This window comes from Solea solea, chromosome 2 (assembly GCF_958295425.1).
Source record: "Solea solea chromosome 2, fSolSol10.1, whole genome shotgun sequence".
NCBI classification, from domain to species: domain Eukaryota; kingdom Metazoa; phylum Chordata; class Actinopteri; order Pleuronectiformes; family Soleidae; genus Solea; species Solea solea.
Window position 1 is genome coordinate 35,107,842 of NC_081135.1, and position 14,893 is coordinate 35,122,734.

At 41.9% G+C, this 14,893-nt stretch overlaps 1 protein-coding gene across 3 annotated transcripts in view; it reads right to left on the reverse strand.

The window, feature by feature from the left end:
• The window catches only part of sytl5 (synaptotagmin-like 5), a 49,385-nt gene that overhangs the window by 11,573 nt on the left and 22,919 nt on the right, over nt 1–14,893 (reverse strand). For 2 of the 3 annotated variants that reach the window (XM_058612381.1, XM_058612379.1), the window contains exons 2-10: nt 9,834–10,158; nt 8,858–9,073; nt 8,119–8,231; nt 6,685–6,802; nt 6,086–6,229; nt 4,864–4,972; nt 4,630–4,759; nt 1,733–1,836; nt 1,081–1,176 (exon numbers count right to left, since the gene is read on the reverse strand). In XM_058612381.1, the coding sequence (XP_058468364.1) occupies nt 1,081–1,176; nt 1,733–1,836; nt 4,630–4,759; nt 4,864–4,972; nt 6,086–6,229; nt 6,685–6,802; nt 8,119–8,231; nt 8,858–9,073; nt 9,834–9,955 (1,152 nt within the window). In that variant the 5' untranslated portion in view covers nt 9,956–10,158. The remainder of the gene's footprint in view (nt 1–1,080; nt 1,177–1,732; nt 1,837–4,629; nt 4,760–4,863; nt 4,973–6,085; nt 6,230–6,684; nt 6,803–8,118; nt 8,232–8,857; nt 9,074–9,833; nt 10,159–14,893) is intronic. The other variant, XM_058612380.1, reaches the window with a different exon arrangement.

Genomic DNA, 14,893 nt, shown 5'->3' on the forward strand with positions numbered 1-14,893 from the left:
TGCCTGATACTAACAGACTGAAATGGTGTGTGCCGCCCCCTAGCGGAACGGAAACATGATGTAAGACAATCATCTATTTAAATAACTGGATTTTCAGTCAGGCTAAGTTGTAGTTGTCCGTGGGGTTTTGTTCTTACATGTCAGAGTGTAAACATTACATGTTAAAAGGTCCATAGTATTGAAATAGACACCTTTTTGGCAACACTTTACATTAAAGTACAGTAACAATATGGCAATAGTATGATAACATTTGATTACCATCTTATTTCTCATGCAATTTCCAACAAGTGCTGCTACTGTGTACTGGACAGTACCGGCCCACTTCTAAGCACTGGTAATGAGAATTTTTATAAGCTACCATCAGTGTAATACTTTGACATGAATGTTTGTGGAAACTGAGAATTTACAATATCATTAAGTTTAAACTCATCCTCCCTTATGTCCCCCTCACTTTGTCCATTGTTATTACTCAGTGATTACTGCTGAGATGTTTCTTCATTATTCCAAAGTTATTACCAAAGTGTTACGAAACGTTTGGGCTTAAACTTGTCTTTATGACGTTAAAACTAAAAGCACAATTTAAACACTAAGACAGTCAATTTACTTAGGACCAAATGAACTCTTCTTTGCGTCATTTAACAGTAAACAGTAAAAATCAAATAAGAACTTGTGTTAACCTTAAACCTGCAGTATTTACACTGTATTAGCATTCATTTGGAGACTGAAAAGTATCGAGGTCAAGTTTGAGTTAACACTACTACACTACTACACTGTTGTTCACCAGCTGTTATCTAACCGTGTGCGTGACTATCGTTTAAAGGTTGCCTGGAGGTTTTTGTTCTCATATATAAAGCAATACGTTTTCCCAATATCATATGACAAAACAACATAGGCCTCTACGTGTTGTGCTTGTGACAACTCCACAGCTCACGCTCTGTTTACACAGTCAACCCTAGAGCACACAGTCCTGACTCATACTTTAAGTGATGCCGCGTACTGCACACACGGTGTCCGTGTTTGTGCTTTCCATGAGCATACATGACTTGTTGTTTGTGTTGTGGCTTTATCGCGGGGCGTTACCGTTGACACTGCGTTGCTGAGGCGCCGTCGCGGGGTCTTGCTGTGAGCGGACAACAGAGCATCGATGTCCTCCTCCGCGTCGTCCTCGGAAAACTCCTGCGGATGAAAGTATTCCGATTTAATCAAAAGATAGAGAGAGAGCGAAAGAGGGAAGCGCGTGTTTGTGTGTGTGGGTGGATTATTCAGCCAGCTTCCATTAATTTAATCTGACAAGTCAGGACACAGCATGGTAATTTGTTTATCATGAGCAAAAAAACAAAATGTCATTAGGTTTACAGTTAGATTATTAGCGCAAATGAGGGAGTGCTTTTATTTTCAGGGTTCTCTGACTCTGTGTTTGTGTTCCTGAGCTGTGAAAACAAATTCTGAGTCAACACAAAGACGAAGCCGCCCGACAGTGACCGCCGCCGCGTCCTCCACCTGTCTTCAGCCTGCGGCCGTTGCATGTCATGCTCTTTAAAGTGAGCTCTGAAGGTAAATTAACATTCAACTCCACGTCTCTGACGTTCAAACACAGATGCAGAGCTTGATAAGGACACGCAGGATAGTGTAGTAGATGTGTGGAGCTGAAAAATCGAAATGTCTCCGCACGTTTCACACTCAAAAGTCCCCGCTGTGATTAGGTTTGAAGGGAAGGACTGGCGCTGCTTACTGTATCATTAAGTCCGGGCACCGATCGGCTTCTGAGACTCAGGGCTTCCTCACTGCTGGGTTCAGAACCTGGAACTGACAAGTCCATTTCTGAGCGACTGTGATCTGGGAGAGAAGGGAGAGAGAGATAAACGAGTTATGCATAGGGGAATAATAGAAGAATAAAAGTGTGTCAAAATGATAATAATATAACATCAAATGTAATTTAATATGGAAGTAAAGTGCAAGTCACACAGCTCAGTGTTAACGGAGTCCTCTAAATCAGTGTTTCCCACACTTTTTGTATGTGGACCCACTTCTGAAAACGATATCACCCTTTTCACAATATTTTTTACAGCCATTTCTACATTTCAATACACAAACCGGCCATTTCCCTGAGATGTACTATCCATGTTATATTGCATTAAAAAAATATATTTTTTAGACTGAGGCCATTACCAAGGTGTCCAAAAACGTAACACGCTATGTAACGCAAGTACGTAATTTGATACATAACATGCTACTCTACTACGTAACACTACTAAGCAACGCAACTACATAACGCAACTACGTCACACAACAATGTAATGTGATACGTAACATGGTACGGTACTACGTAACACTACTAAGCAACTCAACTACATAATGCAACTACGTCACCCAACTACTTAATGTGACATGTAACATGCTACAGCACTACGTAACATAACTACGTAACGCACTTCTATGTAACGCAACTACGTAATGTGATACATAACATGCTACAGTACTAAGTAACACGCTTCTACGTAACTACTAAGCAACGCAACTACGTCACGCAACTACGTAATGTGATACGTAACATGCTATGGTACTATGTAACGCGCATCTACGTAACAGCACTAAGCAACGCAACTACATAACGCAACTACGTAATGTGATACGTAACATGCTCAGCACTATGTAACGCACTACGTAACACACTATGTAACGCACTACGTAACACAATATGTAACGCATTACGTAACAAACTACGTAATGCACAATGTATGATACAGTTCTGTTAAATGTTGAGATTTTAGACATTTCCTTTGCTAAATGTTGAAGATAAATGCATGTTTTAAGGGATTTTTAAGCCTTTTTTAACTGATCTACAGTTCAGCAATGTTCGCTTTGATTCTTGTGTCGGACGTCTCACTCGTGACTCATCCAGTGACGACACTCTCTGACCAATCAGTGGCCGGCAGTCTGTCGACGTCACATTTTAGTATCAGCTCAGCTTGCTTGGAACCTCGCCAGAGCAGGTACTAAGTACCAGGTTCTATCACTGATGGAAAGAGCCGTGCTCGAACTGTATAATGGAAAAGTGCCAAATGTCTCACTTGATTTATAACGACACACTACACAACATGCTGTCACAAAAACATACATGAAAAGTAACACAGGGAATAATAATGTGACCAAAACCAGGCTTAATTTAGCTCTTTGGCCACTGCACATTTGTTGTAGCAGTGCCGTCTGTGATGTTTTGGTTATTTATTGATGTTGTATCTCTCTTTTTCTCCATCTCCTGCTTCTCTCTGATGAAGCGCTGTGGTAATCATCAGCCACCATCGCCCCATACCGCTCTCTGATTGGCTGTGTTGACTGGAATTGTCGAATTTCCAACATGTTGAAAACGCTCCAGCGTGAGACAAACAGCATGAGATTACATCATGAGCCGAAAATTGTACAAGTGATAGCGGGGATTAAGTGGAATTACCGAAAACAACTATTGACATTCTACAGCAGCGTCTTTCCAGTTAATGACACTAAGCAGGGCCACTTACTGACTTCTTAGCAGCTGCTACCTGCCAAGATAAAGAGTCTGAGACAGAGACAAACTGCAGGTGATTATACTTTAAAACACGGAGACTTACGCACATAAAGATGCGCAGCCAAGAGTGATGGCGAGCGTAAGTCAGCGGTGTCATTTGTGCAGACCTGACATCTGGAGGACGAAAAACTATTTAGTCTCTTACACTTAGCCGTCTGTGTCTGAGCGCGGTGTTTTTTGCACCACTCTGATTAGTCGCTCTCACATCACCTCTCACGCGAAAGTGCTGCCTCTAGCACATTTTTCAAACTGTGACTTGGAAACTAAAATGTTTGTGTGAGAGCTGTGAAGCTGTGAGACAGCAGGAGTGAAGTTGTTTCAATGTGGTGGGAAAGAGAAAGAAAAAAGAGAGAGAGACAGACAGAACCTCGGGTTGTGAGGAGCAGGGTTCCCACACCGTGGTTGACATCAAATTTAAAGACTTTCCAGGACCAATTCCCCTCAAATTCAAGGACTGAATGAAAGAATTAAGATGGGAGGGCAACTTGTAAGAGCTGCTTCACCCATGGTGTCCACTTCTATTGATTTGCAGCACACTCTGCATCTGGACAAGTGATTGTCCTTGGGATCTTGGACAAAGTCAGTCTTTCTTTGGTGAGCCTCACTTCATTTGCTCTCTCTTGCTTAACGTTACTCGCTCATTGTTATGCATGGACTCTCACGTCAGCGACGGAGAGAGATAGTGGACGTTGCTTCTTTAAAAACCTTTCCCACACAGCACCATTTGAGGAAAAGTCTCCCTCCACACGGAACCCCCCAAAACTGACTCAAAACCAGGACTGTAAATTACAGCACATTACAGATATAATAACAGAAATGGAGATAGAATCGACCGAGCCAGGGGAAAGAAAAGAAAATACTTAATCGTGAAGCCAACAGACCAAACAGCTTGGTGACTTTGTCGTATTTAGCGAATTTTTCAAAAAAAACAACCACCAAAAACAAATCGAAAATACACTTTCAGGTCTCCCAAAAACGCATCTATTTAGGACCCATTCTTTTTTTCCAAATGCAAAAACTTTCAAGGATTCCAAGGACCCGTGGGAACCCTGGAGGACGCTTACCTGATGAGACGGTCGAGGCCCGTGACACAGAAATGACCGGCGTGCCAGAGTTGGTCCTGTGACGACCAGCTCTCTTCTCAGAAGTGTCGTCACTGGAGTGTAAACTGGCGACGCTTTCAGCTCCATCAGGCTGTTCGCAAACACACAAAACAAACTGTTAACGTACATAAGTATGATCTCCAGCACTGTTCTTCTGTGTGTGTGTGTGTGTATGTGTGTGTATGTTCTGCTGACCCTGACCCTCCGGCCGTTGCTGGCTGTGGACGATCTGTCCGGAGTTTGGGATCGTAGGTTGTTGAGCACGGTTGGCGTCCCCGAGGACTCCTGGGCCACAACGCCTCCTCTGGAACATAGACAGGGATCGGTTTAAAGGTCCAGCTTCCAGATTTAGGTGAGTTTGTTTATTTATTTAAAATTACTATTAATAAATTGTCATCACTACTACTACTACTATAACTACTACTATTACTACTATAACTATTACTACTACTACTACTATTGTTACTATAACTACTACTATTACTACTACTATTACTACTTCTACTATTACTACTTTTACTACTATAACTATTACTACTACAACCATTACTACTACTATTACTACTACTACTACTACTACTATAACTACTACTACTACTACTATGACTACTACTATAACTATTACTACTACTATTACTACTACTACTTCTACTATAACTACTACTATTACTACTTCTACTATTACTAATATAACTATTACTACTACTACCACCACTATTACTACTACTACTACTACTATAACTACTACTCCAACTATTACTACTATAACTACTACTATTACTACTACTATTGTTACTATAACTACAACTATTACTACTACATTACTATTACTACTACTACTATAACTACTACTATTACTACTTCTATTACTACTACTACTACTATAACTATTACTACTACTACCATTACTCCTACTATTACTACTACTACTATTACTACTATAACTATTACTACTACTACAACTATTACTACTATAACTACTACTACAACTATTACTACTATAACTACTACTATTACTACTACTACTATTGTTACTAAAACTACAACTATTACTACTACATTACTAATACTACTACTACTATTACTACTTCTACTATTACTACTACTACTACTATTGTTACTATAACTACAGCTATTACTACTATAACTACTATTACTATTACTACTATAACTATTACTACTATAACTACTACTACTACTACCACCACTATTACTACTACTACTACTACTACTACTATTACTAATATTATTCTTCCTCTGTCCTCGAGGGAAGTCGAGCTCCGTCAGAGTTTTTCTTCCTGTTATAAGGCAGTTTTTTTTCTCCCTCACTTTATAATAGTTGTTGAGGTCTTGACCTCACCATGTGAAGTGCCTCGAGATAATTGAATCAATTGAGTGGAATTGAGCGGATAGAGACCTGTTTGAACGTGGACTCGGAGCCGAGCGCACACTCCGAACACTTTGAGCGTCTCCGTCCGAGGCAGACTTGACGCTCATGGCGTCGACTCCGTTTCCGGGCTTCAAGGCGAGTCGGTTTCCCTTCTTATCCGCCTTCATCCTTCTACACACACACACACACACACCCACACACACACACACAGAAATCAGTCAGCAGGCATCACTCTGAGAAAACAATAAAACAGTTGCTTCTCGCCGAGGGTTTAAAATTTTTTTTTTCTTCATCGGATTTGATCTGCTTTTAGTCCATTTAGCTTCCTTTTTTCCCCCCTGAAATGCCGTGTTGCCTTCAGGGGCCATTAGAGAACAGCCAAGATGTGCTGATATTAGCCGCCACAATTCAATTACTGCTGTGCTGCCTTTTTACAAATGTATTTTTTTTTAAAAAGCACTCAGGGTCTCAGAAATCAAATGAGTGTCTACGTCTTTTGTGCTGAAGTGAACCTTCAACACACTGCAGGTGAGTTTTTTTACTCGCTTTTTCAATGTTTGACATCATTTCCTAAAGTAAAAAAAAGGAGTATATACAGTACAGTACAGACGAGATGTCCCTCTCACCGTTTCCTCTTGGCGTCGTCCACAGAGCTGAGTGCTGTGCTTCTGATGGATTTCGGGGAGCCGGTTGTTTCCCGCTCGGCGTTGACCAACAGGTTGTCTGTCGAGGATTTGGCTGTGACTGTTGATCGAAACAAAACAAAACAAAAAGCCAATGAATGCAATCATCACATTACGCGATGCATTCACAGAGCACTTTATCATGTGTGGTTGAGTAGCTCTAACTGTGGCATCATTTACTTCCCTCGCAAACTTTTCTTTTCTCGGAATGAAAAACGAAACCGAGTAAAAGTTTTGTTCAGTTCTGCAAATGGAAATTTGCCTTGGAGACGAGACAGGGTCAGAGGGGAGTCTGTGTGGAGCTACAGAACCGCTCTTTATAACTTTAGTGAGCAGAAAAACATCTCTGAATGTGAAGATGTTGATCTTTGAGGCAGAATAAGCAACAGTAGAAGTACACATCAGGTTCCACTGGATATATACTGTATATATATATATATATGTTATATATATGTAAACTTGGTGGATTATTTATTTAAATCTTATATTGCTGGAAAGTCTGTTTATTTCAAGTACAGAGCATTTAGGCTGCTTTTTTCTATTACTATATTAAAACGTATATACAGAGACTATAAGAATGTGCACTATAGTGTCTTATATCCTTTTTTTCAGCACAACCTATAGACAATCTTATGAAAAAAACATTTCTATATAAACACACCTGAGCCATTTAAGAAAAAAAATAAAAAATTGGATTGCAATTTTGAATTGAAATTTGGAAAGACGTCAAACAGAAATAAAAGAAGAGCGGTCCATTTTTTGACCTGCAGAATTATCACTCCTCCTGTTTTTTCTTATTTTAAAAAGCAATATAAAATAACACATAACAAGACAAAAAATTGCATTTTTTTAAATCCTAAAAGAAGATCTATGAACACACACTCCAGGATGTCCATATAATTATTCCTGTGCCAATTTACCAATTTATCTGTGCAGTGTGAGCACTAAGGTTTAATAGTAATAGAACATTTACAATTAAGTTTCAGCCATTTTATCAAACTAGTTCTCGTTATAATTTGTTTCATTGAGCAGAAAATGGGTTAGATGATGCCACTTTTGTAAGGAAAATGCATCTGTGGGTTGAGCAGCTTCTCTGCCAATGCCAGACAACTTACGACTCTTATACAACTGCTATTGACTCTTGTTTGGTGTTGTTTAATGGAGTGGATGATTGAAGTCTGAACGGTTTATTCATGTAACAAACAGAAGAACCATACACAGCCACGACAGCCTGAGAATACCTCCAGAATTTGGCAGTGGAGAGGACGGAAAATGGCCTTCCTGCAGTGACACTGCAATATATTTGCGTGGTGTTCCTAATAAAGTGGCTCACAGTATTTTGTACAGTTCTTACAGCACGTCGGACGTCAAACTCACTGATCGGGCTGCTCATGATTGTCTGTTTGATGACATCACTGCACGGACCCCCCTGATCGAAGCGCTTGGACCGCTCCTCCAGGAACCACTCTCCCGTCACCACCTTCAGCTCCCTGCAAACACACGGGCGGGTGGAGTTACAGCAGGAAGATTTGTAATGTTCACATCGTGTTTAATTACTTAGAGCTTAAGAACACTATGTAACAGTTAAGACTGGTGATTAAAATGATGTTTGCTGCCAGTTGTCATGGTGACACCAAACCTTCAGAAATAACACGTCATTGAAAACACACTTCAGATATGAACAGATATGAAGGGTGAAATCAGACTCAGACACTTGAACGCCTCATTTGCAATCTTCAGTTGGTTAAATTGATATAAAACACTAGGAAGATAGAAAGACTAACTTGGTGTTAGTGCTTAAATAACTTCTAATAATAACTTTTCTTTTGAAAAAACAACAAAACAAATACATTTTCCCAAACTAATTACCATAGCAAATAAAAATAAAACTGCAGAACCAACAACATTAAAAAACAAAAGTGATAAATCTTCTCGTGGATTTTTTTCCCCCCTTCAGGTTTTTGGAGACGTTCCAACACTGAACACAACCTGAGACACTCACAGACAAATGAAAACAGCTGTGCTGTCATTTACCATCTAATCCAGAACCATCTGGACTCACTCGCCTTCCAAAACACCAAACAATGACTCGGCTCCCCGCGGGCGTCGCACTTACGAGATCTTGGCACAGACGTTGCACTTCCACTGGCGGCCTTTGGGGTTGGGGACGCGGCACTCGTTGCAGACCCGCAGCTGACACTCCTCGCAAAGATCCCCGCGGTCGAAGATCAGGCCAAAGGTCTTCAAGCAGCGGGCGCACTGTCGCTCTTCCAACTCCTCGGGCCGACGGGTGCCTTTTCGTCGGATCTCGAGGAGCTCATTTTTCAGCTTCCTGCGGAAACGGAATTGAACTGATTTTAGCCACTTCACAAAATACTTAGACTTACAATTAGACACTGTTTTCTGACTGGAGAATAAAGTTTGTAATCTCGCTCACTCCCCCACACCAAAGTCCATTGAGAAAGACAGCGGTTTTACATCAGAGCAGGAGGGACTTGTTGATCCTCTTCTGCCTTTTTTTTTACTTCAGGGTGTGAAATCCTTAGTTTAACTTTACTTAAATTACACAAACTTACCAAACAATGCAGCAGTAGAGCAGCAGCTCCTGTGTCTCCCCCCACAAACTAAAAATGTAGATTTTCTCTTTGCTGGAGGGTTTACAAACTTCAGTTTGCAGTCAGACAAAAAAAGCTCTCTAACTGTGAGTAAAAGTGGCAAATACAATCTTGGGATAACATAGACTCAAGGATGCCCCCACACTGGAGGATTTGGGAGACGGATTTTCGATTGTTCTAATCCTCAGAATGCACAAACTCGACGATGCAGTCAAGACGCAGGACAACGCGCTTTAGGGAGGAGATTCCAGGGATTTGGGATCTCACAGGGACTTGTACGATTTAACGTGACTTCAGAATATAAATGGACATTTGAATTTGGGAAGACACTGCAGGATAATTGGGCCAAATAATCTGTTCAAATCAATCTAAAATCATAATTGGAATGGCCAGATTGGGACCAATATCTGGCCAATTATCCTCTCGTGTGGGACAGGTTGTAATCTGGTGAGCTTTAAGTGGCATAAAATTCCTCACCGTATCCTCTTCTCCTCTCGCTTCCTCAGCTTCTCGTCCTTCTGCAGCACCTTCAGGATCATTTCTCTCTCGTGTTCCAGCAGAAAAGCCAGGTTCAGATCCTCCATGGCCTCCTCCTCCATTGTTAGACCCAGACGATCACAACTGACCAGCAACAGTGGTGTCACATGAGGGGAAACTACATCATGACCACAAGGTGCTCCAGTTTCTCTTCTGCTAACGCTTGGGTTTGTGTTCTTTTAGTGTAAACATAGCCAGAACATCCCAGTCGCCAATATTCAGATCCTCAGGAAACCTTTCACCAGAGGTGACCCCGTTCAGGAACCTGGAAAAGGACACACAGACGTGAGGAAAAGTTAGTAAATGACATCCAAAAAACTGGAGGATTCTGCTCCAAACACAACAAAATACTCGGTTGGAGCACAATAAACAGAAGGTGCTGTATTTAAAAACCTAAACAAACCTATCGCCGCGAGCAAAGCATTGTTCAATTGAGCAAACAGAGAATTAATCATTAATATTCAACATTCACAATAAGCATCAACAGGGGGACGGTGCAGGAACAGCTGCAGCTTGATTGTTCCTTCTCTTCCCTGATGTTTGCTATAGAAGGGGGTGATGAGTAAATGTTTTTGGACTATTTGGTTTCATGAGCCGATACAACATTCAATGTCAGTGTCAGTTCAATACTGTTTTAAATTAGGGCTGAAAGACGGATTATTTCGACTGAAATTGCGATAGGAATGGTCATTTTTACCCGATTGTTGTCATTTTTATTTGAATAAGATATTTTAAATGATTAGTGTGTGATATTTGTGAAGATCTGTGAGTAACAAAATGTGTTTTCTTCAGTCTTTAGAACATGATGTGTGTGTCGGTTAGGACAATATTTAATGTAAAATGGTAATCTCAAGAATTATTGCTTCTCCTGCGATTTGAAAACTGGAGTAGGCCATATTTTGCGATTTTGATAAAATTTCGATTAACTGTTCAGCCCTAGTTAAAACCATCCATCTTCTTCCATCGCTTTATCCTCCACATGAGGGTCGCGGGGGCGCTGGTGCCAATCCCAGCTGACATAGGGAGATAGGCAGGGTCACACCCTGGACAGATCACCAGTCCATCATGGGGCCACATACAGAGACAAACAACCATCCACTCTCACACCTACAGTAAATTTAGTGTCCAATTTGACCTAATCCCCATATTGGATGTTTTTGTACTGTGGGAGGAAGCCGGAGAATCTGGAGAACATGCAAACTCCATGCAGGAAGGTCCTTCTTCCAACCGGGCCTCGTTAATTCCTTAATTCATTGTCTAACGCTGTTCCTCCAGATGAAGGTCACAGGGTTGCTGGAGCCAATCCCAGGTGACATAGGGCAAAAGGCAGGGGACACCTTCAACACAATCACCAGTCCATCGCAGGGCCAACAAATAACAAACAAACAGTTGACAAACAACCCTTCACTCTCAGTTTTAAGTGTCCAATTAACCTCTACAGGAAACCCGAAAGGCCCTTGTTCGTGGGTCGCAAACCCGGGTCTTTTTGCTGCAAGGCAACAGTAGCTAGCCACTACTCCACAGTGTGGCCCCTGGTTAAAAATCACTGCATTGGATATTAGAAAAAGAAAAAATCATGAAATACTACAATCTAGGCTGTAAAGAGAGACCAATGTTGTGGGACATATTCAGTGCAGTGATGTCACTCTATGTGGACATATTTTCAAATAAAAAAAAAAGAAAATAGTCCAAATCATCCGTATTAGTAGCTACTCCTAATATTTGAGTCCTGGATCCTGTCCTGTGTGCAGCATCCAGCACAAATTAAGACCTAATTGCCAGTAGAAGTCCAGGTTAACGCGCTTCTCTTTGGCCTTCAGGGGGGAAAAAATGAACAGAGATAATGATTTGCAGGAATAAAACCAGGGAAGCAAAAGTGACTGCACTGATGTTTGGCAGCTCCACAGCTGATTAAGCTTAAAGTCTGACATTCACATCCACATTGCTCAGCTTCCATTAGCAGAAGATCCATCGTCCCCCGACACACTCAAACAAGACTTGTACTAATTACCTGCACACCTGCACGACACCACCACCGCTACATCAGCTTCATCTGGTAGACGCTTCTCCGTCAGCTATTATTCTTAGTCTTTAGGGACGAAAATGTCCGTCCATTAGCCGCCGAAAACTGCTACTAAATGTGTTATTTAGTTGTGTGTGAGATCTTGTGTTGGATGCTAAAATAAAAGTACCTTTTACTAAAAGCTCCGGTGTAGAATTTCTATCGCCCTCTGTGGACTTTTAAGTAATTACACTGCCAGTGTTTCTACGCGTTTCTTCTTTTTTATCGGTCTTAAGGCCCTGGTAGATTTTGGAACTGCGCGCAACAGGTCACAGGTAGGTGAGTATCAAGCACAGTATTAAAGATCCCATAGCCCGGGAAGTGCCAATTAACGCTGCATTTTTGTGTGCTGTAGCATCACCGTTCTACACCGTTACGCTCCGCTGCCATCGCGCAGAGCCCACACCCTGCCTACCAAGTAAAGGTGCTGAAAAGCAAGCCTGACCCTGGGCTTAACCATTCCAAACCGTATGATGGAAACACAGCACATGACTGCAACTTCTTCCCCAGCGACCCTCAAAAGGAAAAGCAATATATAGATTATGCTTGGATTGTCACGAAATCTGTCCGTCAAGACAAATTGCTATAATTTCTCCTTCAATGCCACCACCATCATCATCATCATCATTACCACCACTGTGCATGATCACAGCCTTTTACAGAATCTGTAGCGCGGCTGCCGACCCCTTGTTTTCCTTCCTGTGCATTGGCACCTTCTGGAGTCGAGAGAATCTGATGCCAACACACTGACATTTATTAACAGGAGGAGCCACACGTTGAACCAACAAACCCTGACAATCATGGCTCAGCCGCCTGATGATGATAAATGTCCAGGCTATTGTGAGAGTGATGGAAATGTCACTACACCCCATTTGTGCTGTGGAAAAGCACATGCAGTCCAACAACAATTTTGAGCCAAAATCTTTCCTCACAAGGACAGAAAAACATTCACAGTAGAGGTCAACCAAGATGGGTTTTTTTGGGAAATCAGGTCAGACGAGGGCCAAGTATTCATGCCAATATTCTTGGTCCATATATTCAGCCAATTTAATTTTTTTCCCTCCATCTGCTGAAATAAAAGTAGTTATTGACAACACAAGTGGTCTGTCTCTCCAATCTACATTTTATGTCTACACTGCAGTGCAATAATATAGTCTTTCCAATAAAAATAATGCATAAAATGGATATTATATACATGAAAAACCTATGTTTGGTTACCTTTATCAAGTTTCTGAGAAGAAAAATGCATATTTTGTAGTAACCAGCTGATGCAGATTGTTAAAAACCTCGTAAATACCTGAAATACACACACTCGCAAAAAGATTTTCTGTCCGACTGCTGGAGCGAGAGAACCTGCTGTGAAGAAACCTGGTTTTCAGCACCGTCAAATAAAACGCCCAAGTTCACAAACTAATATATTCGGGGGGTTTATATGAGGCTCTGAGGAGAGGGACAAAATTGTGCCGCTGCTTCTGGAAATGAAGCGGGGACATAAAAGTTGAAGAGTGGTGGGATTTGCATAAACTCTCACACCAGCCTCCTTCAGGGCTTTTTCATCACCGTCTCTTTCACAGTCTCCCTCTCCTCTCCCTCTCCTTTTCCCTCCTCCTCTTGACATGAATTAGCTCTAATGAAGCGGGAGACATCGCCTCGGCTTCATTTGCAGCCAGAGGCAAATCATCGCGTCAGTGATTAGAGCGTTTTAAAATGCACTGCAGCTGCTCTGAGGCCAATGACATGGCTCCCGTTTTTCACATTTAAAATGTGAGGTGGGTCTTTATCGCAGGAATCCACGACGACGGCGGCGACCATGTGCAGACGTCTGCGTGATTAACGTTCACACTCACGTAGCGCCTGCGACCGGTCAGCTGCGCGGACGAGAGGAAGTATATGATTTACACGTCTAATGTTCGTCTCTGTGATGTCTCATGTATGCATGGTTGTGACATCTCTACAGAAAGTGACGTTCAAAAGGAAGCCAGTGACCTTTATTACTCTCAATAAAGCCGCGCTTATATCCATTATCTTTACTGCTTCTCTCTTAAGGGTTATGGGATGAGCTGGAGCCAGTCCCAGCTTACACTGGGCAAGCGATGCGGCACATCCTGGACAGGTTGTCAGCCAACATACGGACATTCACATTCACATTCACATTCACACCTACGGTAACCTTAAGAGTCTCTGTTTACCCCCTCCCTGAGTCTGCATGTCTTTATAACCTCACCGACCCTGACCAGGGGATTCCAAGATACTGATAACTTTGTTTAACTTTAATATAACTTTAACTTTATTGACTTGCTAGCTCGTATCGAGGCCAGGCCCGGGTTTCCTGGAGTGACACCAACTACGGGCGTTTTGTCCCAGCTGTGGAGCATCTGCCCCCTCGCGTGAAAGCGGTTCTCGTCCATACGGAGCTCCCGAAGCAAAGCGGTGAACCTCGCCAAGTTGTGTCCGGCTCCAGATGGTGTTGTGAAACCAAAACGCATAATGGCGGTTTATTCTCTGCAGGCGTTTCCACAGGAGATAAACAATGCGTCGTCTGATATAAGCCACGGTTGATGGTGAAAATAAAAGAAATGCCCGTTACTTCTGTCTCCTCTTACGGCCAAAATACGCCGTAAATCTAGCGTCGCCCACATCGTGATGAGACCGTGAGAATGCGGCATTAGGGAGGAAGCTGGAGGACCTGGACAAAACCCAGGCATGGGGAGAAAATGGTAACTTCATAAAGAAAAGACCCAGGTTGAACCAGGTCTTGGACTAACCTTCTTTTTTTTTTTAACGCTCAACTGTGAATTCCAAATCAAAAGGGATCTTTTTGAATACTTCGCACATGCAAACAGAGCTACTGAGGCTAAGACAATGAACAAATAAATAAAACATATTACTTTTCAAATGACAAACACTTCTACTTGAGTAAACAGACAGTCCTCAAACT